The sequence below is a fragment of the Heptranchias perlo genome, chromosome 15 (assembly GCF_035084215.1).
Source record: "Heptranchias perlo isolate sHepPer1 chromosome 15, sHepPer1.hap1, whole genome shotgun sequence".
NCBI lineage: Eukaryota > Metazoa > Chordata > Chondrichthyes > Hexanchiformes > Hexanchidae > Heptranchias > Heptranchias perlo.
In genome coordinates this window covers 35,265,244-35,292,808 of record NC_090339.1, presented here as the reverse complement: position 1 = coordinate 35,292,808, position 27,565 = coordinate 35,265,244, and the positions used below count along the sequence as shown (strand labels likewise).

At 41.0% G+C, this 27,565-nt stretch overlaps 1 protein-coding gene across 2 annotated transcripts in view; it reads left to right on the top strand.

The window, feature by feature from the left end:
• The window catches only part of rab41 (RAB41, member RAS oncogene family), a 43,538-nt gene extending 17,969 nt beyond the window's left edge, over window positions 1-25,569 (top strand). The window contains exons 4-8 of one of the 2 annotated variants that reach the window (XM_067997059.1): window positions 5,780-5,885; window positions 9,937-10,048; window positions 11,884-11,977; window positions 20,406-20,472; window positions 22,516-25,569. In XM_067997059.1, the coding sequence (XP_067853160.1) occupies window positions 5,780-5,885; window positions 9,937-10,048; window positions 11,884-11,977; window positions 20,406-20,472; window positions 22,516-22,580 (444 nt within the window). In that variant the 3' untranslated portion in view covers window positions 22,581-25,569. Of the gene's footprint in view, window positions 1-4,109; window positions 4,216-5,779; window positions 5,886-9,936; window positions 10,049-11,883; window positions 11,978-20,405; window positions 20,473-22,515 lie in introns of both variants that reach the window. The other variant, XM_067997058.1, reaches the window with a different exon arrangement.
• The last annotated feature ends 1,996 nt before the right edge of the window (window positions 25,570-27,565 follow it).

Below are 27,565 nucleotides of genomic sequence, written 5' to 3'. Positions count from 1 at the left end.
GCTGATGCAAAACCTCACTTAATGTAAGCGTGGGTCAGGGATAGGGCTACAACACTAGCAAAGATTCTGCAGTCTACATTTGCAACTAGCAGTAATTTCTACCCTTAGAAGTTTGCCCACAATCGAAATTAAGACAAATTGGCTTATCCATTTTTCCCTTTCTTGAATAGGGGTCTAAAATTTACCACACTTCAGTGCTTTGGCACAACCCCCATTTAACTTTGATCATTGCTTCCGCTATCTCATCCCCAACTTGTTCAAAATTCTGGGATGCATACCAACTAGGGCTGGTGACTTTCCTGATTTTATAGGCAGGAACCTTCAGTTCCCAGTCTTGCTTAGGGTTGAACCAAGTTTCTGTCAACTTCAGGAGGACATAGTCTGGTGAAATGGGCAGACGCATGGCAGATGCAATTTAACGCAGAGAAGTGTGAAGTGATGCATTTTGATAGGAAGAATAAACTAAATGGTACAATTTTAAAGGGGGTGCAGATATACAAATCTTTGAAGGTGGCAGGACAAGTTGAGAAGGCTGTTAAAAAGCATATGGGATCCTGGGCTTTATAAATAGAGGCTTAAGTACAAAAGCAAGGAAGTTATGCTAAACCTTTATAAAACACTGGTTAGGCCTCAGCTGGAGTATTGTGTTCAATTCTGGGCACCACACTTTAGGAGGGATGTGAAGGCCTTGGAGAGAGTGCAGAAGAGTTTTACTAGAATGGTACTAGGAATGAGGGACTTCAGTTATGTGGAGAGATTGGAGAAGCTGGGGTTGTTCTCCATTAGAACAGAGAAGGTTAAGAGGAGATTTGATAGTGTTCAAAATCATAAACAATTTTGACATAGTAAGTAAGGAGAAACTATTTCCAGTGGCAGAAGAGTCGGTAACCAGAGGACACAGATTTAAGGTGAACGGCAAGAGTCAGGAGCGACATGAGGTAACATTTATTTACACAGTGAGTTGTAATAATCTGGAATGCAATGCCTGAGAGTGGTGGAAGCAGATTCAGTAGTAACTTTCAAAAGGGAATTGGATAAATACTTGAAGGGAAGAAATATGCAGGGCTATGGGGAAAGAGCAGGGGAATGGGATAATTGGATAGCTCTTTCAAAGTGTGGGCACAGGCATGATGGGCTGAATGGCCTCCTACTGTGGATGCTATGTCTCTAAGTAGTACCTCCAGTTCCCCAATAAGCCCAGCAGCATTGATCCATTCATACTCCTGAAACTCCTTTTCCATTTTTTTCTTAAACTTTCCTTCACTATACGTCTTAGCTTTTCTCCACTTACCCTAATTTACTTCTCTTCAAACCCCCAGCTTATTATTTCTGCCCCCTTATACTTATTCTTAGCTCTGCTCCTTTTTACTCTTAAGACTTGCACCTTTCCCTGCCTCACCAGATTACATCTGCCCTAACTGCTCTATGTATCCTCTGAGGATATTGGTACTGGTTTGGTTTAGATTTGTACGGCATTGTCCTGCTCTAGAAATCTGAAGGTCCTCCCTTCTATACCATGCCAAGCCTTGCTTTGATGCCCAGCAGATGCTCACAAATTCTCTTCCTCTGCATCATTATTCCTCATGAGCTCTGGATTGACTATCACCTGCAGTGTGTATTCCAAGAACCTTTTCTCCTCCCTTATATAATTATTAAAAAATGTGTTCTCTAGATGTGAGCAACTATGGCAAGACCATATTTATTGCACCTCCCTAGTGCTCTGAGAAGTTGATGGTGGGTCTTTTCCTTGAACTGCTGTAGTCTTTGTGGTGATCCTGCTCCCACAATGGCTTTAGGTGGGGAATTCCCTCTGAAATAACATTCTAAGTTCCAAGATGCACATTTTACACAACCTCTCAATACTTAACTCCCTCTGCTGCCTTTATTTTTCTTTAATCCAATATTTTCTTACCTGTTGGTGTTCTCTCTCATTCCAGCTCTACTGTTTGAGTTCAGCTTCAGCCCATGATGTGCCACACTCAGCTTGCATGTCAGCTGCCCAGGCCCTACAAGGTGCTCTTAAGTGCAGACCTAAAAACTGCCTGGAAGTGTGTGATCTCAAAAGCTGGTAACAAAACTTCCCAATGTCACACACTCTTCCTCACATTGTACAAAATTAGTTGAGGTGTTTGGGTTTAGAGTAATTGTAAACATTTGAGAGGGTCTGCAGTGAAATTAGACACCCTTATCTAATAAGTTAATGTTACCCTCCCATTAGCCCTACCTAAGACCTTTCCAAAAACTGTCATCAAATTGGCCAGCATTGAGAAATTTGAAGCCACCTTGATGGCACTTGGCTCTTCAGCTATCTATTACATTAATTACTGAAGGTAAATTTTGCAGACTATCGGTGACCTCACTGAAGCATTATACTCCATATTAGTTGCCTCGGCTTTGTCACAGCTGTTCCTTTTCTCGCCAACACGCAAGACTCTTGATTGATGTATATGGCCCTTTGCAGCCTCTGGGCCAAACATGCAGGCCTGCAGCTCAAGAGGCAGATATGACTGCCTGGATGCATGCTGCTGTGTGGCCAGCTGGTAGAATCTGTTATGGCTGGCACAAGATGTAATCCATGGAGACCTAATTTCTTGTTCTGACAGCTAGGACAACTAATCTCCACTCTGTACTCAAGGTTCCTATTCAAGGGAACCATGAGTTCAAGAGCCAGCACAGGCTGTAATCGAAATAGCCACCGCCCCCCCCACCCCAAAGCACAGTTTGCTGACTCTGATTCAACAATCATCTTTCTGCCAAAGTTAATGAAATATGAGCTGCTTGTCATCTGTTGCAGGCTGCAGCATTTGAGTTTTCCTAGATGAGAAGGATTGGTCATCCAGGCAGCCATCTAGAGTGTAGAGCCTTCCAGGTGGGATTGTAATATAGGTCCATTACAAGAACATCCTCCCTGTCCAAGAATGGGAACCTATCAGCAAGACTGTCTTGTGAGTTTCTGCCAAAATCCTAGTGTTTGAGGTGTTATCAGTGGTTGCTAGTTATAGTAACTGTCTTAGCACCGTTATTAAAAAAAAATGAGCTAAACTGGGAATAAGCACTTTTAACAAGTGGTGTGGTAATGCTGCGTGTTGCTGCGCTGATGTTTAGCACCATGGATGGTAGGATACAGGTTTGACTTCTTCCACTTCAGTTCCCAACCTGAGCCATGCCAAGAAAGGATGCTATAGTAAGAAAATATTAGCAATACTTCTTTATTGTGTTGCCAACCACTAGACAGTGAGCAATAGCAAAAAGAGAGCAATAGCAGAGGTCTGTAAGCACCAATCAGCTGTTTTGGTGGCAGAGCTTATAGGGCTTAATAAAATATATCTGAGTAAAAATTGGAGGTGAGTACTCCTCATTGGCCTTCACACTCTCCAAAAAAGGTGGAGTTTTTTTGTTTTTCCAATTCGAGGCCCATTTGTGGCATAAAGAGAAAAGTTATAAGCCTTGTCGTTGGTCTCTTCCAAAGAACCATGCAACTGTTCCCTGACAGGAGAGCTAAAATCAGCCAAAGTTCCTGCTCCTGGTTGCTATCTAGTGATCTCTGCTGGCGAGTTTCTATGTGGACATCAAGTGAGGACAGAATTAGGCTCAGCTTTGATTACTTTATGGTTGAATAGCCTTTCAGCATTCATGATCTAGGATCACATACTAAGAATGTCACTTGGGTGAGGTACCAAAGGGCAACCAGCATCCGTGGAACTATACCCCAGCACGAGCCAGCATTTTCAGGTGAGGATGCGAGAAAACTGCCAAAACACCAGTGATTTTCCTACTGAATGACTGGATGCCTGAGCTGAGATTTATCTTCATTGCAAAGACTCATTGACTGGGTGTATATGGCAGAATTGGTTCCAATTCTGCTTCAGCACATTCATGAGATGAGTAAGCACAAGACATCCATTTATTTCATTGTTCATGGTTTGTATCTGCATCTGAGATGTGATTAATGCAATGGTTGTGAAATTTCTGGTGGGTTTGAAAGGCACCAATCTGCTTCTCAGGTTCTTAGGTTCCCTGCATTCTTCATTTGTTTACTTTGCCGTTCAGTGTATTTTTCCTGTGTTGTTTTCCCATTTGGTTTTTCCCCTCTGCTCCTCCACCCCCAGATCAGACTCCAGCTGTGGGACACCGCAGGCCAGGAGCGATTCCGCAGCCTCATTCCCAGCTACATCCGTGACTCGGCTGCTGCTGTTGTAGTGTTTGATATTACAAGTAGGTATTCGGTGTACGTGCGTTTCGATTCCAGTGCAATCAGTGCTCTTTATAAACAATATATGGACTATCTGGCAATTAACGCACTATTTTGTTCAAAACAACTGCTCAGGTTCATAGGTTTTGAGGCATCATTAATAAAATGCCTTTTTGCTGGGGCTACATGCTGGTGTAAATTACTGGACAACTTTTCCTTTGTTATTAAGGTGAAGGTTAACGCACCTGGGAATGGAACATGTTTCACTTGCACCCATTGACAGCATCAGGCAGCCTCTGGTAACCCATAGCACATGTCAGTGCAAAGCTTTCTCTGAATTCCTTCAGGGGCTGAATCTAGTTTGATGTAGTTTTACCCCCTACCCACTCTTGTACAGCCCTGGTAACGTACCTGTTGCAGTAACTAAGAGAACACTCTCTATTATACAAATGGTATATCTTCATCTCCCAACCTCTGAGCGAGATTGTTGAGTTTATCCTGAATTGAAGGTTTTTTTGTGTGCTTATGGCTTCAGCTCCACTGTGTTCTAGAATTGCAGAGCCCTTATCTATTACTCAGACAACCCTTACCAGGTACTAGAGAGAAAGGAGACAGTCTTTTCTTCTGTCTGGAATGAACTTCACATTGGATTACTGCTCCAGCACGTGCATCCAGATCCCCTGTCCCATGTACCACATTACTGGAGGACTTTTCTCTCTGACACCTGCTGACTGAACTTCTGTTTTTGATCTTTTTCTTGCTCTGGTAATTACATCCAGAACTGTCTTAATTCAGCAATCTCCGAGGTCTGGGATAGAAACGGTTGAACCTGAGATCGTCTCATTTGAATTATCAAATGAGACAGCTGAGTATGGGGTCACTTACATAGGAAATTTTTCATATAATGCAACTCAGATAGGATGAATTTCAGTCATCCTAAAGAAAATTGACAGGAATGTGATCTTATCAGGTGAACCATTTAAAGTATATAGTAACAGACACATACAAGGGAGTTCCACAGCACTTACACAATCGAGAGGTTCAAAGGGTGGTGTATCTGAGCCTTTAAAATGTGTAATGTGTATTGAACTAGCTTGTGACCGTTACTTTACCTGCACTCTCCACACTTATATAAGCCACAGCTGTGACTGAAGGAGATTAAAGTTCTGTTTACAAGACAAATATAATACTATTAAATTTTGTGGCTGGTGTCACAAGGGTGCACGCAGAATTAAGCTCCCTTACTGTATAATTGTATATTTGACACCTGATAAGTCAATTCCTTGTGTTTAGGAAAGTTATCAATGATCTTACAAAACTTTACTGAATTGTCATGGGACGCAGACACAAGTTTCATTCTGCAGGCCTGAGATGAGATTGATGTAAAATGCTTGTTGTTCAGCTTTTCAGTCTTTCTAACTGTTTTAATTTGCAACTAAACCCAATTATCATGAAACACAATAGTGGAGACTCTGACCTGCTCCCAGTGAGTGGCGTTCTGCTGTGCTGATTGAGATTGGTCCTTGATCCTGTCGTTTTCCCCTTGCCTTTTCTCTTTCTCTGCTGTCCTGGACCTGGTCTCTGCAGGTTCGACTGCAGCTCTGGGATACAGCCGGCCAGGAGCGATTCCGCAGTCTGATTCCCAGCTACATCCGTGACTCCACTATTGCTGTTGTAGTCTATGATATTACAAGTGAGTGCAAATTCCTGCTAATTCTTTCTATTACTCCACTATGTTCCTGTGCATGACACACTTCTATTTATCACACAACTGGTTAATATCCATGAGAGAGTGTTACTAGTAGCTCCACAGAGTTCCCTAGAATGTAGTGGTGCAGTTGCTGCAAGTGATGCCGCAGTGCCGAGTATGGCAGTGCATTCAGTGTACCTTCCCCTTCCTCCTTGATCCCTAAATATAATAGTACAGTCATGATTGGTGACCTTGCAGTGGCCCTCTAAAATGTGACACTGTTTTTGCAAGAAGAAACCCTGCAGCACACTCTGTTCTAACCCCTACACCAAAGGAGTTCAATGTTTGGAAGCAGGTATCCTGAAAATAAAACGAGGTGTGTACAATACAGATTAACAATCTATTGATAATAGGTTTGGAGCATTGTGGACAGACCTTCCTTCAGTCCATTGTGTCCTTGATCCCAAATCAGAATATTATCTTGCATTTCTTGGATGTCTGAGTTGTTGCTCAGGGTCAAGAATTACTAAGAACAGGCAAATAAATGTCATTACACCCAACAAGCCCATTCCTTTTTGATGCAATCCTACTATGCCTCTCAACCCCATCTTTCTGAAGAAACATGTCTTAATTGCCTCTTGAAACCACTTGGTGTCTATTTCAGTGTCTTCCCTGGTATCATTCTACAATGCTTATTTCCCTTTTGGTGAAAAGGTTCTACCCAATTTCCTATCTTACTCCTAACTTCTTTTATGCTATGTCCCCTGTACGTGAGCCATTTACTGTGGTAAAGAATGTGCCTGGATCAGTGTTGTTTTCTTTCCTAATCTCAAAAGCTTCCTTTCTTCGCTATCCAGATGCTACTAGCAGGGACTGATCAAGTCATTGCTGCACACTGAGCTCAATCTACCAGTGCTACACAGGCCACTTCATCTGGTTTTCAGCATTTATTTGGCAAGGACAGTGTTGTTCAGCTATGGATTTAAGGGTGTTTCAGAACTAGATTCATAACATGAAAGCACTTTCTGATTAACCGTTTCACATTCTGCTGTAAAATGAGTCAGCACAGGGAGGGTAGAGGTCCTGTGAATAGATAGAGAAGAAGTGGTGGTGCGGGGAAAGAGAGACCCACACATTCTTGGTAGTTAAGGAGGACAGGAGAGAGTAATTGATCTGGTATTGAAAGGAATGGGAGAGATCAGTACCAAGGAGATCCCAACTATAAAAACATTGTTGTGGAAAACTCAATGGCAGAAACAGTTAGTGTGCGCGGTCGCGCAGCAGTCTGTTGCGTGCCGCGCACTTAAACATTCCGTCTGCGCACCAAACCAGTACTTTCTACCCCTCTCCCACACTGAGCAGTCCCCAGGCCCCTCTCCCACACTGACCAGTGTCCTGACCCCCAGGTCCTTCTCCAGCTCTGCCTCCCCAGATCCCAGTGCTTCAGCCCCAGGCGGGCTGCTCTGTCTGTGGTGCTGGGGAGTGTCCGGAGGTCCAAGTTTCCAATCCAGCGGCTCCGGCCCCAGCCGCCGCGTTGTTTACCGCGTTGCTAGGAAATGCAGTCAGTGAGCAGCTGATTGGCTGCGCGGAAACCAGACAAGGAAGTAAAATTGAAACTGATGCAATTATCCGCCTCACCACCCAATCAATCAATCACTCAGACGAGGGGCCCATGACCAAATTGCTCCCTGCCTTACATAGAGGCAGCCAAAACTAATGAGACCTGCAAGATGTACAATTGTAATGCAATAATTTTTTTAACTCTGCTGAGGACTCAATGGGGAAGGGGGGGAGGGAAGGGAAGGGGGGCTTTAATTAAACTATTCTCTATCCCCCAATTCACACTGACTGACTTGATAGCTCGTTTGTATTTCTGACTCAATTTAAAAATTCTGATTGCACACAATTTATTTCTGTTTGAATCAGTGTCATTAAGCTGATTCAATGAAAAGCTGATGGGAACGATTCCAATCAGACTTTTTAATAAAATATAACGAGACTTGTCTGCTCAATCCTAGTGCAACTTAAGAAACCCATTTCATAAATTATATAAATTTATCAGCCAATATAACATTAAATTGTTACAATTATCCATTATTTTGCACATTTGTTCTGTTTGTTATTTACCCTGAATAATGTTTCCTGAAAATGTTCTATTTAAAGTTGTTTTTTTTTACGGTGGCGCACACAGCCTTTATATCGGTGCACAAACCCAAGTTCATTCTGCACCTGGCCGAAAAAAATTAGAAGGAACATTGGTGGAGTGTGCAGTAGGTTTACATTCACCTTCCAATTCCATCAGTGCTGCTTTCCTCCAGTGTTGTAGATTGCTGAGGCAATTCCTGGTTGATTCATTCCCCACTAGCAGATTGGTTGTTTCTGTTGTCTCCTTTTTTGAGATGAGTGCTTTTTATGCATATCGCTCACCTTGCTCAATGTGGCTTTTTAATTAAATGGGAGGGATGATTGCAGTCAGAGCTTGGTAAGTTCACCTTGGAGTAACCCAACGTGGCTCCTAAGATGGGATACAATGCTGTTAAGCCTGAGTGCCCCCAACAGAATATGAAAAGTCAGCAACCAGGAGACTGAGCCTACCCCCCTCCCACCCCATCATTTTGAGCAGCTCTTCTCACCAAGCCTTGAAGCATTGTCAACCATTCTGCTGCCTTTTGCCTGCCCACCTGAGTCCAGATGCTGCTGCTGCTAACTTGTCTGAGTCCCAATGCCAGTGCCTCACCCCACCCGTGGTTGCAGAAACAAATTGCAAAAGGTAAAAAGAGAAAAGTGAGAAGTAAAGGAATAGGGGTAGAGGGGAGGAGTGAAGAGGAGGTTCGGGGTTAGAAATGAAGGTTGTGAAGAAAGGAGAGGGGGATAGAAATGAAGGAAAGGGAAGAAAAGTAAAGAAGGGAGAGATACATGAAGGAATGAGGGAAAATGAAAGGGACAGAGAAGTGGCGAAAGAGAGGTGAATGAGAAAAAGGGGCCAGAACAGAGAAATGCAGGGGGAAAAAAATTAATAACGTCAAGCCCTCATGATGTCCCAAAGGGCTTCACACCCAATTAACAATGTAATCACTCTTGTTTTGTAGGCAAACACAGCAGCCAATTTGTGTATAGTCCATGAATGAACAGTCATAATTCTGGTGCCTTTTGTTGAGATGATTGTCAGGACATCTAGGAGAACTCCCTTCTCTTCTTTGAAAAGTGCCATGGGACCTTTTATATCTATCTGAACAAGTTGACTGAGTCTCAGTTATCTTATCAAAAAATGTTACCACTGACAATGCGGTACTCCCTCAGCCTAGATTATGTAATGCAATCTTGCAGTGAGGCTTGAATCTACAATATTCTGACTCAAATATTCTACTACTGACCAAACTGATACTTGGGGAGCACGAGAGAGAAGGGGAAGGGAGAGCAAAGGAGGAGCGGGACAGACTGGGGGAGAAGGGGGGTGGTGAGTGAGACATGGGAAAAGAGGAGTGAAGGAGAGAGCTGACAATATCTGTTCCTGTTATAGCAGTAATTTTTGGTCACATTTTGCCCTTTTGAGTTGGCAAAAACATCTGAAGTCTAGAGGCACTAAATGTAAAATCAGCCTTTGAAATCAAATCAGTAGCTGCTTAAAACATTTTTTTTTACATGGAAGGTGAAGTCCTCGTGCATGAACAGAGAAACAATTGGGAAAAACCCTTTAGCCACTAAGATGGTTGTAAGCAACACAGTTGGATCTAAAACAGCTATGATTATATCAGTCTCTGAGGCATTGCTGCCAGATGTCCTGTGCCTATTACTTGATCATTGGGGAAACTAATTTCTTCAATAAAATCTTCAATTTTGTAAATGGTGGTTTAATCCAGCTCAGGCAGAAAGTGAATGTCATTGCATGAAGTTTGGACAGAATGGAGATGAGTCCCACACAAAGCTGCACAGACTTTGTACCTGCTGTTAATTTAAACTAACAACCTGTTGCATTGAAAATGACTATTTAAGCTGTGTTGCTATATTCTTAAACTAGCTCTGTTTCTCTTCACCCTTTCCCTGTCACCTCCAGACTTGAACTCTTTCCAACAGACTTCAAAATGGATTGATGATGTCCGGACAGAAAGAGGAAGTGATGTCATCATTATGCTGGTTGGGAACAAAACCGACCTGGCAGACAAAAGGTAATAAGCCTAAATGAGTAAGCTCAAATGGGGACCACACATGTGCATGAAATGTATTGGTGTTGATAACTGCAATGTTAGCCATTTGATGGCTAGCACTGAAACCTAATTGTCATATTTGAAGTTTGATATAAATCCAGGAATGTAATCTCTGAAAGCTACTGCATGTTGATGTTTTCATATAATTTACAGACCAATAAATGTTCAAAATGTTATTTGGCATTTGGGCAATTAACATTTTTCAGTAATGCTGTTCTTAATGTGGATCTTGTTGGCAAGGCTCAGATCCAATTGGTTTCTCTGCTAGAAACAGTGGTTCAGTCAAACTTTTCCCAACTCCCAGCCTCTTTTTATAAAAAATTTGCTGTCAGGTGGAACATTGGCTCAAATTCGTCACCTCTCCCACAATACTCCCAGTGCAAGATTGGGTTGTCTGCTGGAGGCAGTGGTTCAGTTTCTTTCCTTCCCCATATTCCTCCTCCTCCACCCGCCCCACCACTGCGTATGAGGTCAAGTAGCCTGCTGGAAACAGTAGTTCAGTCACTCCCTCTGGTGATTGTCTTCTCCCTTCCACCTGCTCCACTATGTGAAGCAGATTTCATTCTCTATGGGTGCATTTTCACTAATTTATTTTGACAAATTGACCCTCCTGTATTTGTAGTGGAAGATGCCGTGCAACTGGGGTGAAAAATGAAAACATTCAGCCTGGTTAGTGATGTGCTGCTCTCAGTAATGCAGGGCTTTAGTCAATATTCATTCAGTGCGAAGGTCCTTCACTTCCATTAAAAGGATTTGTTTTATCACATGTAATCTTTTTCTTTTGATGTGTATTTCACTCACCTGTTCTTTTTATTTAACTGATGTTAGTGCTAAGTTTATTTGGTGTGAACTATGTTTTAGTAAATTGCTTATAATTCTCCTGTTCAACCAAGTGATTAATGAATTATAACCTGGGTGTCACAGGTATGCTTCTCATGAGATCTGCACCAGATGCCTGTGATTTGTCACCAATTTTGGGATCTCATTTGTGACAGTTCAGATCTTTGGGATAAAGTCTCCAAAAGCAAGCTTAAGTGGGGCCTGATCTACATGCTGCATTCTTGGACTTTTAGCAGGCTTCACTGGTTAAAAATTGACAGGGATTATGCAGTGGATTATAACAGGTCACTTCTGTGGCTACAGGTTTGATTTGTAGTAGAAGCTTAATTTGTTCTGCATGCCAGTTGAAGGGTGAGAGCATAGACTGCTTTAGAATAATGAAAGATCCTGTACTCCAGGATGAGACTCTAGGAATATTGAGAGATCCTGCATTGTAGGACGAACCTTCAAGAATAGTGAAGTGAGTGATTCTGCACTCCAGGGTGAGATTCCAGGAATACTAAACAAGCCTAGACTCCAGGACAAGTTTCCAGCTATAATGAGATACTGTCCTGCAGAGTGTGTTTTCATGCTCCTCTGAAATTGCAATTGCACTTAGCATTTCTTGATAGTCAGATTGTGTCGATATTGCAGAATAATTTCCACTTACCAGTTTCTGAGGACGATGATACTTCTTCTGTTTTGTCTTTAATCTTGAGGTAGCTGAGAGGAATAAATAAACTGTATATGGCCTTTAGAAAGTAGTAGGTTCAAGGGGTTGAATGGCCATTTCTCATTCCAGGCTTGTATGGTGTGAATGAAGTGGGAAAAGGGTTATTTAGTGATTTTGGAACTGTTAAAAGTCCAAACTGTTGCTGTTCCTTTTATTATTTCTAGACTAGAATACGTTACCATGTCACAGTTCTTGGTTTTGCTTTTGATCATGTGCTGACGTTGTTGCATTTCCATTGTTGTAGGCAGGTTTCTATGGAGGAGGGCGAGAGGAAAGCCAGGGAGCTGAATGTAATGTATATTGAAACCAGCGCTAAAGCGGGATATAATGTCAAGCAGGTATGTGCATGTATGTAAAAGTAGGAATGGGGTGTGAGGTCCACCTGGGACTTGTACTGAGAACTGATGCTGCCCTGAATTTACAAATTGATTTCTGTAAAGTAGGCAAAGTTAATCTGCGGAATTAGTCTTTGGGAGAGTTTTGCCTTTATTTAAAAAGATTTATTTGTAGTTATTATTACAATTGGCTCTTGTTAATTAGTTCCATTGTACCTCTTTCTTACACTCCTCACCCCCCCCCCCCCCCAATAAAAATGGAAAACAGTGCAGCTCAGGGGTGTCCACGCTTTTTACCTATGTGCAGCATACAGTGGAGCTTCAGGGCCAGATAAAGTTTAAATCCATGTTCCCATTAATTTGTATATATCTCAAGCTGCCAGTACAAACAGATCTTGGTACACTGATTTAGGGTTTATCCACTAATGAGGCAACACTACTGAGACTAGGCCTTACCAAACCACCAGGCCCACAAAATTCACACAGGACAAACCAGCTTTTAAGAAATGTAAGCACAAATAAGACTGAATTACCTGAGTTTCGAAGGCCAGATTGCCAAGTCTTAAAGGCTGCAGTTTGGACACCCCTGATCTAGCTTATCCTGCTCCTCTCTCAAGACAAAGTTAATTGATTTGGTTCTCGTGTATAACAAGCCAGTTCTCTGTTCCATGGGTGGATGTTGCAGCTTTCTAATGTTCGATGTGCACTTTGAATCAGCTCTTTGTCTTTGCTTTCTTGCTGTCTATCCAGGCAAATCTCCATTGAAGGAGAACAGAAGGCCAAAGAATTGAATGTAATGTTTATTGAGACCAAAGACAGGATACAATGTGAAGCAGGTAGAGCTTGCATTGCAATGAAGCCTTTGGAGGCTCCTTTAGTTGGGTTTAAATAAGATGGAGTTCTTTGGAACCTCCTGTGTTTAGTTTTCCTGTGTTTAGTTTTCCTGTGTTTAGTTTTCAATGTGAGAGTTTATATTGTTACATTTGGAGACCCAATTTGGAGAATTTTAATTCTGCTGCTTTTTTAAAATTGCAGGATTTTCATTAATACCAGGATTGGAATAAGCTCATTAGCATGACATTATAATATATATTGCACATAATACTATTTTCTGATGGAACTGGCACTTAGTGGAACAGTGCTGGGTCCATTCTGTCTCCTTCCACAGTTAGAGAAAGCACTTTGGAAAGGGGTGCATTCCTGGATGATTACTACTTGCTGCCTCATGTGCAGCAGTGGGACAGGACAAAAATTCCATGCACTCAACTCTGAGCAAGTTCATTACCTAGAAATTAAGGAAAGTTTAAGTAAAGGTCATTGTTGCATAGTATCAGGGAAGAGGAGCATTCTCCAGAAGCACCTTACCTTTTGTTGTCCAGCAGAAAAAACTAAAATGTTAAATCAATTTTTGTAGTAAAATATGTTAACAGATGGAAATAACATTGATAAATAACCAGTGAGATGAAGCTCCTTTAAATTCTAAATGAAGGGTAGGATGAGGAACGGTGTTACATTTTTCAGTTTTATACTAGATATTCTACTGGGGTTCAATGTCATTGACCACTCCTAGGAACATAGGAACAGGAGTGGGCCATTTAGCCCTCGAGCCTGTTCTGCCATTCAGTGAGATCATGGCTGATCTGTGATCTAACTCCATATACCCACCTTAACTCCACATCCCTTAATATCTTTGTTTCACAAAAATCTATCAATCTCAGATTTAAAATTAACAATTGCGTTAGTATCAACTACTGTTTCCGGAAGAGAGTTCCAAAGTTCTACCATCCTTTGCATGTAGAAGTGTTTCCTAACTTCACTCCTGAAAGTCCTGGCTCTAATTTTTAGGCTATGCTCCCTAGTCCTAGACTTACCAACCAACGGAAATAGTTTCTCTCTCTCTACCCTCTCAGTTCCCCTTACACCTTGAAAACTTCAATCAAATCACCCCTTAATCTTCTAAATTCCAGGGAATACAACCCTAGTTTGTGTAATTTCTCCTCTTAATTTAACCCTTGGAGTCCAGATATCATTCTAGTAAATCTACACTACACTCCCTCCAAGGCCAATATATCCTTCCTAACTTGCAGTGCCCAGAACTGACCACAGTACTCCAGGTGCGGTCTAACCAGGGCTTTGTATAGCTGTAGCATAACTTCTACCCTCTTGTATTCTAGTCCTCTGGATATAAAGGCCAGCATTCCATTAGCCTTTTTGATTATTTTCTGTACCTATCCATGACATTTTAATGATCTGTATACATGGACCCCTAAAGTCTCTTTGGACCTCCACTGTTTTGAGTTTTTCACCATTTAGAAAGTACTCTGATCTATGCTTTTTAGGTCCAAAGTGGATGACCTCACACTTGCCTACATTGAAATCCATTTGCCACAGTTTTGCCCATTCATTTAATCTATTAATATCTCTCTGTAATTTTATGCTTCCATCTACACTGCCTGCAATGCTGCCTATCGGCAAACTTGGATATGTGGTTCTCTATCCTGTCATCTGTGTTATAAATTGGAAAGCCACGTGGTGAAGGATAGAATACTAGAGCCTGGTCTTCAGTTACTTCCAAGCCTTTATAACATCTCACACTCCACGCCCTAGATAAGCTCTCATATAAATGGATACACGAGAGTCCCCAATTGATACGAACCACCTGAATACAATTAACATTAATTGATATAAATCATATGGATACAATTAACAATCTTAAGTTGTTAATAAATAGTGAGTAGTTGAGGCCCCAACACGGATCCCGGTGGGACACCACAAATCACATCCTGCCAATTTGAATACCTGACCATTATCCCTACTCTCTGTCTCCTGTCACTCATCCAATTTCCTAACCAGGTCAATAATTTGCCCGTAGTTCCATGAGCTTCAACTTTAACTAACAGTCTCTTATTGGGGCCTTTATCAAATGACTTCTGGAAGTCCAAATAAACAATATCTATAGACATTGCCCTGTCCACTACTTTAGTCACCTCTTCAAAAAATTCAATCCGGTTCGTCAGGCGTGACCTATCCTTTACAAATCCATACTGGCTCTCTCATAAGCTGAAAATTTTCAAGGTGTTCAGTCATTCTATCCTTAATTATAGATTCTAGTAATTTCCCGACAACAGATGTTAGGCTAACTAATCTATAATTCCCTGGTTTCCCCCTTTCACCTTTCTTAAATAGCGGAGTGACATATGCAATTTTCCAATCTAAAGGAACAGTTCCTGAATCGAGAGAACTTTGGAAGACTCTAGTTCGGGCATTTGCAATGTTCTTGCCTACTTCCTTTCAAAACCCTGGGATGGGAACAAATCTTGGGATTTGTCACTCTTTAGTGCCATTATTTACTTTATTACTGTTAATTTGCTTATGTTAATTATAGTGAGTCCCCGTCCCTGATTCAAAATTAGTTACCTTGGGGTGTCCGGTATCTATCCTCTTCCTCTACTGTAAATACTGACGCAAAGTAATTATTTAACATGTCTGCCCTTCCCTTATTTTCATTTACAATATCACCATTATCAGTTTTTAAGGGGCCCATGTAGCTCTTGACCACTCTCTTTTTCCTAATATAATTGTGAAATGTTTTTGTGTTGATTTTGATAGGCCTTGCAAGTTTTTTTTCTTACTCTTTTTGTAGCTCTTACTATCTGTTTAGTCACTCTTTGCTGTTCTTTGTATCGCTGCCAGTCGCCAGGATCTGTGCTATTTTTAAAAATTTTTCTATGCTTTTTCTTTTAGTTTTTTGTTGTCCCTTACTCTTTTGTCGTCCATGGCTGCTTTTTTTTGGCAAGTAGAGCTCTTGTCCCTTAGGGTATAAACTGGTTCTGTATCATGTTAAATTCTTTTTTGAACACCTCCCACTGATCTTCTGTTGTTTTACCCATTAACAGATTTGTCCAGTTTACTGTGGACAGTCTCCGTCTCATCCTGTTGAAGTTGGCTTTGCGTAAATTTAGAATCTTAATAGCTGATACAAATTTCTCTCTTTCAAACACTACATTGAACTCGATCATATTATGATCGCCATTACTTAAATGTGCACTCACTGTTCGGCTATTAACTAAATCTGGCTCATTACTCATTATTAAATCTAATATGGCACTGCCCCCTTGTTGGCTCTAGGACATATTGTTGCAGAAAGCTGTCCTAAACACCCAAGAAATTCGCTACCTTTTTGACATGAGTTCATCTGTGTATCCCAATCCACATGAAAGTTAAAATCCCCCATTAAAACCACTCTGCCGTTGCTACATGCTTGTCTAATCTCTGCATTTGTATACTCTGCCACTTCACAGCTGCTAAGAGGGGGCCTATACACAATTCCCATTATAGTCTTAAATCCTTTTCTATTTCTTAGTTCTACCCATAAAGTCTCCACTGCCTGCTTACCTCTTGTTATATCCTCTCTTATCATTGAAGTAATTTCATCCTTAATCATTCCTGTTAATGTACCTCATGTCCCCTACAATCTGGAGTATGCCTTTACCTGTCCAATATTAAGGCAAATGACAGCAAGATCCATGGATTGAACAGAGAACCTTTGCCACTGTATGCTGGCTTACTGGAGTGCACCATGTGCTGCCATTTGATGCTCTTCAACTTCAATGGGTGGATTAAATATGCACTCTATCAGACTGAGAGTTCAGCAGACAGTTTATTTAATGTGTTACAAATTTCACCTCTAAATTAGTAATTATCATGGGTTCAATGTCACTGTACATCTTCATATATAAACCCCGCATCCCCTACATCAGGAGTTTACCTTTACCGTTACTGCTTAATGTCTAGTCATGCAATAGCGTAACCTGGATATTGTATTTTCCTATGTGGGCCATGCGCACCAAATCTCTGTCATCACTCTTTTGTGTTCTGCTTTGCTGTACCAACACGGGCTCACAGCATGTAGGCTGAAATGCTGGTTCACCAGTTGGATAGTGGGGGCATCGGATGCCCCCCATGATGATTTTGTCTGCACTGGTGAGGCCGTAAAATGGCTGGAGCATTCACTCAACTGCGTCAGTGTTTTGCACTCCTAATCAAACAGCCCTACATTCTTTCAATTATGGTGGATTGACAATAATTCAAACGTTCGTTTAAAAAAAATCCATCTCTATTGGTTCCCACTTTAAAATAGGTATAAGAGTGGATTTAACAAAATGATTCCATCCCAAGATCAACTGTACCCTCGCTGATGCTGTGCCTTTCTCTGCCAATTCAACTATTATGTTTTTGGGTTCTGTGCTAGATATCTACATGGGTTCAGCGTCATTGACCATTCATGTAAATGGACCTCACGTCCACTTACCAGCGTGTGCCTTAACCTACCCAATATCTAGATAAACAATGTGAAACCAAAGGAATGAGCAGAGAACCCTTGCCCTGGTGAATGAGATGAGAATAGGTTCCTTAGATTCTAAGCACAGGTGAGTAATGATTAAAGTGAATGAGGCTGTTTGGGTTGTAAACTCTAGAGCAGTGTTTATTTCTTTCTAAATCTATTTCAGTCATAATTGGAGTTGGGTCAAAACTGAGGTAAGACATGCAGTGAGATGTATCTTCTAGTTTCTACAAGTGATATCTGAATATGTATTGATCTTTCCTGTCTAGAAGCAGGTGTTGGACTCCAGCACAGACTCCTGTGGGGTTGAGGGGGCGGGGAGAGGGAGTTTGTGTCGATGCCAGTGTCATGCCCCAGCAGAAACTCTTACTGGGGGGTCAGGAAAAGAGAGAGGCCCATTGAGTCTGCTCTGCCATTTGGTTAGCTCTTTATCTTTTTCATCTCAATTCCTGGCCCTTTCTTCAATTTCATTAATACTCTTATTTCCAAAGTATCTAACTCCTTTTTAAACCCATCAATTCATCCTATATTTCTGGGCTTCTACAGCAGTGCTTTCCTATTGCTCACAGCACTTTTGTGTGAAGACATTTTTTTCTGGTTCACTTTCAACTAGTATAATTCTCATTTTAAGAGTGTTCCTTTCTTCTGGATTCCCCTACTAGAAGGAAGTCGTTCTCTTCATTATTTTAAATACCTCAATCCGATCACTCCTTAACCTTCTCATCACCAGCGTTATAACCCAAGTTTACCCAATCCCCGTTTTGTTTTTGACATAGCCCAGATCTTTTTTCTTGTGCCCACCACAAAGGACCACTTATACAGGCAAGCCTGTGCTTCCTATGAGCCAAAATGTAACTTTACGTATGCTGTAATCTGGGTAGTAGGGTGTTTGGAACAATAACCCCACTTACCATTGATATGTACATTAGAAATAGTAACTCTGGACTCGCTGACAAATAATTAAACAGGTCATATATCAAGTCCTGGTATAGACCTCTATTTTGGGTTTATTTTCAGTTTGGGGTTCCACATTTAAACTGTTGATTGATTCTCCCTGAGGTATCTATCTCTGATAGAGTATTTGTGAATTTCTGTAGATAATCAACAAGGTGCATTGTTGTGTAATTATCCAAATTGCTAAATGGTGATGGTCCCAATATTTATAAAACAAAGTAATTCTAATCAAAGTATTTGGTTAAAAATTCACAGTTAAGAGGATGCTAGCAGGGAGGAGTTACTGAGACAGACAAAGCAAGGTAGCAGGATTAAAATCCGTGAATATGGTCAGTAACATAGGGTGCAGGCTGTGAGAAGATACTAAGCTCAGTCAGTTGCGTGAGGAAACTAGATTAACATCAGTGGAAATATATTGCAGAGCTACAACTCTGACAGTGACTTATTTTTTATCTGTTTACTGACTCCTCCCAGACATTTTCCCTGATTTTATTTATTTTCTACTCAGTTGAAAATGTAGACACTGATTTTGAACATAATGTTCCTCTTAAATGGAAGAAAAAGCCCCTCTCCCACATGTCCTAGGTCCTCTGAATCCAGTTGATCCAGTAATGGAGGGGGCATGTGTATTCCACCCTGAGCAGCTGAGATCAGTGTGGTGCTGTGCACATTCATCCTAAATGGTTAAACTCGTTATCAGTTGAGTAATCTTAGTGGAAAAATCTTCCAGAAAGTGACTACTCTTGTTATGCCAAGTGGGTTGTCCAGTGTGTGACCTGATCTCCAGTGATGCTGAGCTAATTGGAGGGGGTTGCGATAATTATACTTCTGGATGATCTCTCTTTGCAAGTGTGTCAGAATGTTCTTCTGAATTCATGGGTTTGGAGTTTCCTGATGTGGAATTCACTGTTAAAATTTGGTCTTTTTCCCAAAACTGCTTCTGTTCACAGCTAGACTAAGAACAGGTCAGTAAACAGACCAAGTCTCCAGCTTTATTCTCTGCTATTGAATAGCATAATAGGTCTAATCATTAGCCACAAAAATTTTTTTCCAGTTGAACATAGGAAAGACCAAAGTCATGGTTTCAGGCTCCAGCCAAAACTCTGCCCCCATACCATCAACTTAATTTCTCTTTCTCTTTCTCCCCCCCCCCCCCCCCCCTGCTGCTCAGTTAGGCTGCATGTAGCCTCAGTGTTCTATTCAACCCAGAGTAAACCCCATATCCTATCCATAAACAAAGCAGTTTACTCCACCTCCACAACATTGCCTATCTCTGTCCCATATTATTCCTACCATTGCTATCCACGCCATTGTTAGCTTCAGACTCTTCTTCAATGCCTTCTTGCCAGCGTTTCACTCTCCCAAAAACTCCAAGTCATCGCAAATGCTATCATTTGTAACCAGCCCTGCACTAAAACCTGCAAGTCCATCACCCAGACCTTGTGAACCTACACTGTCTCCCAGTGAATTGAATCAAAAATCTTCCTCTCCATGGCCTTGCCACAATATATTTCTGAAAACTTATCCAGCCTCTAGTCATCTGACTCTGGCATTTTGTACATTCCCACTCCCTGCATTCCTCCTTTCTCCACACCTTTAAAAGTCTTCTCAAAACCCACCTCTTAGCCAGGCCTTTAGACACATTTTCAAATCCTACTGCAAAGATTTGGCATCCACTCCTTTCTCCTCTGTGGAGCAGGTGGAATGTTGGTTCAAGAAAGATGCTAATTTTGATTTTGCCTGTGAGTAGGAAATAATCTTTGTACTTTAATCACTACTTAGGACACCTCCCTAATGTGCATGGTCTTCCTTTTCAGGGGGGGACAATAACAAGCTTGGCTCAACTCATCTTGGCACTAGACATGACTCTTGCCAGCTGTTACTGAGCTGCATTATCATTCATAGGATGGTCCCAAATCGGCTTGTTCCCTTTCAACTAGTGCAAGCCTGTTGATAGGGAGCAAAAGAGTAAAATTTAGGGAAAATTGGCAATTTAGAACTGGTTACCACAAGCGTAGGTTGTAAACCCTACACGTGTATTCTACAGAGCGAGTCTGTTCTGTTTTGGATAGCTTGTCTTCTATTGCCCTTGAACCGGTCTCAAGCCAGCAGCCTCTGATTCTTATCTTTCAGCTTTTCCGACGTGTAGCAGCTGCTCTGCCTGGTATGGACAATGCACCTGAAAAGAGTAAAGAAGACAGTATCCTTCACTGCACTTTCCCATGGCTTATTAAAGAGTATCTAGCTGTAGGTCAGAACAAAACAACAGAGTTGTAGTAAAGTTGTTAATTTTGGGTTTTACTATCTGTTAGGATAACGCTCAGAATAACCACCTCAGGCATGATCTGGGAAAGTAGAATGCCAATTTAAAACATCAGTAAACCTCACAGTATATGAATTACTAGATCAGTTTTTTTTCTCATTCTGAACAAGATGTTGACCTGTTGCTTAGTTACTTTCTTCCTCTGAAGCAAATTGGGATATTTTTCTAAGCTAAAGATGCTGCACAAGTGCAATTTCTTTTACTGTGTACAGCTCAGGGACTAACTGGAATGAAGTTATGTAGTTATGACACTTTCCCTTCATATTCATGAAGTGTTAGAGCTGTGGAGGGTTCCATTCCCAGTTTTAGGGAGGTTAATCCCACTCCTCACTGAGGGGTAGGGCTGGGATATGCAATATTAATTCTGGGGCGGTAAACAAAGACTATGCCAATGGCTCAATTGGTAGCTGAGCCCAAAAAAAACAAGCAAGTCTCAGTTGCGGAGCTAGCTGATGTCAGCCAGGATATGGGTGCTACACATAGCATCTGTACCTTGTAAGGTTTGTCTACACAATTCAAACATGTCCAATTACATAGTGCAAAAAAGGAGCTCAAATTGCATAGCCCCTTTTTCAGGGATGGGAAAATTCACCAGGATTCCTGATGACTATCCAGCAACCCTCTCCCGAAAGGTGCACCTCTTTGTAGACACTGAATGAGAAAAGGTTCAGCTCCTGGCAGACATGTAGCTTGATAACACTGCCTGAATTCACAGAGAGAGTGGGCATTTGGGTGATATACCAGAGAGTAAGTGACACACGCAGAACTGCGCCCCAACAAGGAGTCAACGTGTTCAGGAAAGAAGAATGGATGGGAAAAAATTGGTGGAAAAGGATTGAGGGGGGGGGGCGAGGGAGGTGAACAAGTGGATAATACTGTGTTATGTTGTCATTTGGGACAGATAGAAAGGCAATGAGACTGCTTTCTTTGTTTCCATGCTGCTTATTTGAGTCCACCTAGTGGCTGCTGCTCATTTTTGTCAGTTGTTTTCATTGATAACTTCTCTACTTTTGAGGGTGAGGCATCTGGCCTTGCAGAAAATCAGATGTTCATTCTCTTACTTGTGGCCCATGCTCCTCCAAATAAACAATGTGACATTGAGGTTTCTGGGTTTTCCCAACTGATGTTAACTGGAAGTTTGCTAGTTTATAAGGGGATGTGAAAACAAAAGCGAAAGTAAGGGGGGAAAAAATACAAGTTCTACAAAGAGCTGATGATTCTGTGCATGTTGTCCTTCAGTAACCTCACTCAATCGGCTCACTGGCATTGTTGCATTTTCTGATTGGCTGGGGCATTAAGTTTCTAATGTAGAATTCATTCAAACAGTGGATAATTCACTATACTCAAGTGCTTATAAAAATTACATATTGAGGCCTGATCTTTATGCAGAATGCACTGGATTACACTAGAGGGTCATTGAACTGGATATGAAGTTGATAGTTAATGTTGAGTGCTTGGCTGGTTTCCCAAGAGGTGATCTGTGTTTGACACACAGCAAGAATAATGGAAACCAATACAAAGAAATGTTACACAGCACAAGATTGAGCAGATTCAGAATGTTTCTTTCACTAGTATGTACATTTGGGGAAGGGGGCTGCAATGGGTTTGGCTTCCCCTATTTCTTTGCTCATTTCTGCTTGCTCTGCCCCAGATAGAGTTGAAACTGGCACCAGTTTTCTATCCAGTTGAGTGTCGTATTAGAGTTAACCCTGAACAGCATAGCTGAACTGATTTGGATCTGTGTGCCAGTAATTGAAATTGTGGTGCTTTCTATACTAGGTGTAAATTTAAAATACATCTCTCTTAAATCTAGTATTGTACAGTTTATTTGTGCTTTACTCTTCAGGCTACTTTTCCTCATCTGCCTTTTGTGTAAATGCAACTGCAATAAGTGAAACTTCCTTAACTCCATCTGCACAGTGATTGATATCAAGCTGGAGAAACCACCAGAACCACCAATCAACGAGGGTGGCTGCTCCTGCTAATACTGGCACAATCAAACTGTTCCCTATTGGTCAGCATCACCAACTGCATTACAGTCATTGACTAGCCACCTTGCTCCCTCTTGGTTGTGTGCTGGCTCAGTAATGTGTGAGCGTGCTGCTGTCCGAGGTGTCAAACACACCAGGAGCTCCTTCATTCAGAAAATTCAATTTCATTTCCTTCAGCTGCATGGTTTATTTAAGATCAGAGATCGAGTTTGATTTTATTATGTTATGTATTGCACTCTAACACTGAGCGATGCAGTCCTCTACATTGTACAGAAATGTGTGCACGATGTAAAATGTTTGTGTGAATATGCAAAGATGTTGCTGTCAGATTTTCAAAAAAGGAAAAATTGTCTATGATGAGGTCCTGATGTGGGCATGAGCTGAGGTGCTGATGCTACTTTGACCAGAAAGAATGTTTTTATGATGGGAGGGAGGGGATGCAACATATGTGTCCTGCAAGACTCCTGGTGTCTCTGAATGATGTCCTATTTTGCTGCCTTGGGTGATTTATGAAGAGGTGGAGCAGCCTTCTTGCTACTATGCGGTGCTGGAACAGGATTGATTTTCTACCATTGAGGAAAGCCACTAATGTTGCACTACTTTTGCCCTCTTTAGATGGGTGTGTCAGCTCAAAAGCCTATATGCACAGCCACATAGAGTTCAAGTGTAGGAGAGCAAATGCAGTGGTGCAATATCTGTTTATTTATAGTCTGAGGTCAGTGATCATCATGGGGCAAAGTATCTGAAGATTTTCCTCTGAGTAGCCTCAGAGTCTCCTTCCCAAGTAGACAATGATTATGGCATTGCACAAATAGACAGCATTCTTCAATATCGCTGAAATAACTAAAAATCATGCTTTGTAATTTAAGTCTGTGGAGCAGGATGTGATGACTGATAAGTACAGTGTCACATCTTGGTTGCTGTTTACTGAATCTATTTGGCCAAGAGTTTCCCCACAGGCTTCAGGTTCAAAATTAATTGATGCTTTTTGATTCTGCATCTTTCTAAATTATGCTAACTGTAAAATGCTGTCCCTTTGCAGACTGTCATGAGGAAAGTAATATCCATTTTCTGGTTAGTCTTAGCATTAAATGCCTAGGAAATGTTTTTTGATTGGGACCTCTGTGAAAGGGTACATTAGAATTTTATTCATAGATCAGGATGTCCACGTAACTGAGGAATGCTTGATTGCAGTTTTGTAGATTTAGCCACACTGCTGACTGTTTGAGACTGAGTGGAGTGTTTTTGGATAGTTTTGCTACAGCTAAAAGGAAGGTGCAGTACCAGACCTGTGAATAAACAATGAGCTTAAATTAGTAGTAGGTACAGCTTATTACATCAGGCTCCTTCGGGAGCTAGCAGTTTACTTGGAAACTGTTCTGTAGGTGAGCCACAGCTACTTACAGTTTTCAAAGCCTCTGGGCATTGTGCTGGTCTGCACAGTCTTTGTAATGTGTAACAGGGGCTTTGGATTTAGCAGGGGTTGAAGTTTGTTGCTTCACAAGCACCTGAAATCCATGGTCATTAGCAAGCTCAATTCTGCCATTAGCAAGCTCAATTCCACAGCAACATATTTACGTGAAGGCCTGGAATCCTGTTGTTTCATTGGAATACTTGAAATTTTAAATGGATTTTTTAGGAACAGCCTTTTGATGCATTTACAATTTTGAAATGACAACTTAAATCACAAACATTGGCTGGATGACCACGCCCTATAAAATTATGTTTGCTATAAAATCTTGATGTGACCGTATTCCTGCCAGAACAAATGTTTTTCATGTGATATAGTGCATAAGAACATCAGTACACATTGATTTGCTGTGTTCCTGCTGATTGTAGAAGCTTATGGTAGTATTTTTGCACCGGAGGTCTGCCCAGAAGTGCAGATTAAGCAGACTGGCCAATGTTGTTTGACTTCATTTGAACTGCTGTTTAGTGTGAAATTTTTAACCAAATGGGGAGGTATGCAACTAAATGCGATGGATGGTGCTAACTCATCTGCAGACATAAAATTCACTCTTTATTCAGCAGTATACTTTTTTTGTACCTATAATTTGAGGAGAGTACAAGTGATATCACTGTATCTTTTGGAAAAGCCTATAATATTTAATAGGAATTGACTAGAATGGAAGAAACTGATCCTAAATCCTTTAGATAGCTGGACTGTAGATTTCTAGGAATGGTGGTGTGCTGTGCTCCTACATTGTTACTGGATCCTCTCAGAAACAACAGCAATCTCACTAAAATATAGTAGGGATTCACTGTAGCTCACATTAAACATACCCTGCATTTCTAATCACGCTTTTAAAATACAGTTTACCCTGGTTCGTCGCTCAGTGAAATACTCCATTTGAACTTTTCCACGTCTAATCAGTTTCATTTGGGGATGAGGGTATACAAGGTTGAAGTTGCAACTGTTACTGAGAGTGGCTTTCCTGTTTGTGATTACAATAATTGTTGGTATTTTAAATGCTGCCTGCGGAGGCCAGTGATGAAGGATACTGTCTAGAATAATTCGAAAACCGCCTATTACAGTGGAAATATCTGCAGACAAGTGGCCGAACTTCCTCCATCAGTTGTGTATGTTTTTGTTTTTGAATATTTGGAAAAGTTGTCTTTTTGTTGTAAATACTTAAAGGTTGTAATGTTCTCATGTCTGTGTATGCATTTGCTAGTTTGAGATCTTTGGAAAGGCAGTAAGACACTAACCCCACTCTCCTGTACTGAAGTTTCTGCCCTTTATCACTTAGATTAGCTCAGCCTGTGTACCTGTGTCTGAAGTCTTTTGCAAAGATAAATGTCCTGTCAACCAAACAGTTCACTGACACATAACTGTGTAATAAAGAAAATATTTGTCTTCATATTCCAGTAATAAAGTGGTCTCATTACAGCTAGTTATTAGAGTATTTGTGTTAAGGTAACACCTCCTGTTGTAAAATCACATCCTTGTATCTCACACAATAAAATGAGCCATTTCACCATTTGTTCAGTTTGTGAAGGGTTTGTGTGTGTGTTCATGTGCGCGTGCCAAGGTGAGGGACAATCATGCTGGGTACGGAGTGCTTGTGCCCTTTGGATTACACTGAGTACCCATAGATCAGATTTGTCGAGATGAGAAAAAAAACTGCAAATGCTGCAAATCTGAAATCTATGCAGATGACATGAAACTTGGAAATGTAGTAAACATGAGGTGGATAGTAACAGACTTCAGAAGGACATAGACTGGTGAAATGGGGAGACACATGACCGATTAAATTTAATGCTGAGAAGTATAAAGTGATGCATTTTGGTAGGAAGAATGAGGAGAGGCAATATAAACTAAATGGTACAATTTTAAAGGGGGTGCAGGATCTGAGTGACCTGGGGATGTAAGTACACAAATCTTAGGTGGCAGGACAAGTTGATAAGGCTGTATAAAAAAGCATACAGGATCCTTGGCTTTACAAATGGAGACATGAGTACAAAAGCAAGGATGTTCTGCTAAAGCCCCAGCTGGAGTATTGTGTCCAATTCTGTGCACCACACTTTAGGAAGGATGTCAAGGCGTTAGGGTGCAGAGGAGATTTCCTGGAATGGTACCAGGGATGCGGGACTTCAATTACGTGGAGAAGCTGGGGTTGTTCTCTTTAGAGCAGAGAAGGTTAAGAGGAGATTTAATAGAGGTGTTCAAAATCATGAAGGGTTTTGATAAAGTAAATGAGAAACTGTTTCCAATGGCAGAAGGGTCGGTAACCAGAGGACACAAATTTAAGATAATTGGCAAAAGACCGAGGTGAAAGGAGAATTTTTTTTAATGCAGCGAGTTATGATCTGGAATGCACTGCCTGAAAAGGTGGTGGAAGCCGATTCAATAATAACTTTCAAAAGGGAATTGGATAAATACTTGAAAGGGAAAAATTGGCAGGGTTATGGGGACAGAGCAGGGGAGTGGGACTAATTGGATAGTTCTTTCAAATGGCCGGCAAAGGCATGATGGGCTGAATGGCCTCCCTCTAAGCTGTATCATTCTATGATTAAGCAAAAAATGCTGATAATACGCAGCATGTCTCAATATTTGTAAAGAAAAATGCAATTTAATGCTTTAACAAAGCATCTCCACCTGAAACTTTAGCCGGCTTTTTCTCTTGCGGATGCTGGTTAACTTGCTGTCTACTACCAGTAATTTCTATTTCAGATTTGCAGCTATTTCTTTTCAAAACATACAACTGCTTTCATGACATAAAACTTGTTGCCATGTGAGATGGCCTTTAGGCAGGACCTAAGAACTCTCCATTACATTGTTCAACAAAAACTTCTTTTTAAGGAAAAAAATTAATTAACTAGGTGGACAAAATAAGGGAGAACTAATTCAGAATTTGAAGAAATCATTCACAGTAGTGAAAATGAGAAAAGTAAAAAATGGGACAAATGCTTTCATGCTGGAGTTTACCTCTTTATCCGATCTGACTGGTGACTAGTCATTTGGTTGCCTCTGCCCAATTGGCAACATCTACTCTAGTTAAAGAGTACATACAAATATAACTTATAAAGAGAAACAGTAGGCTAATTATGTTGATGTGGACCCTTTTTCAGAATCCTGAAATCAGATGCACTGCACAATCCAAATTCAGCATTGAACAAAAAGATCAAATCCAAGCCCAGGCATTTGGGAAAGGCTGAGGTCTTCAACTAAAAGCTTTAATGAAGGTCATAAAAGACAATTCAATGGATAAATTTAGTTATGTGCTTGTGAAATGTTTTTTTTGTTATTTTAAGCCCTTATTTCGGATGTTAAAAATTTGTTGCTGAGGGGATAAAATGAAGGATGCAAAAAAAATTTCAGAAAGCATTTTGAGCAATTTGTGGGAACTAGACTGCACAATTAGAGTGAAGTGCTCTTTCTATAAAATAGCAGGCTATTGTGTCACATATCACTAAAAGATACAAAAGTCCAATTCAATAGATAAATCTAATGTTATTGTGAATGTTTTAAATTTTCT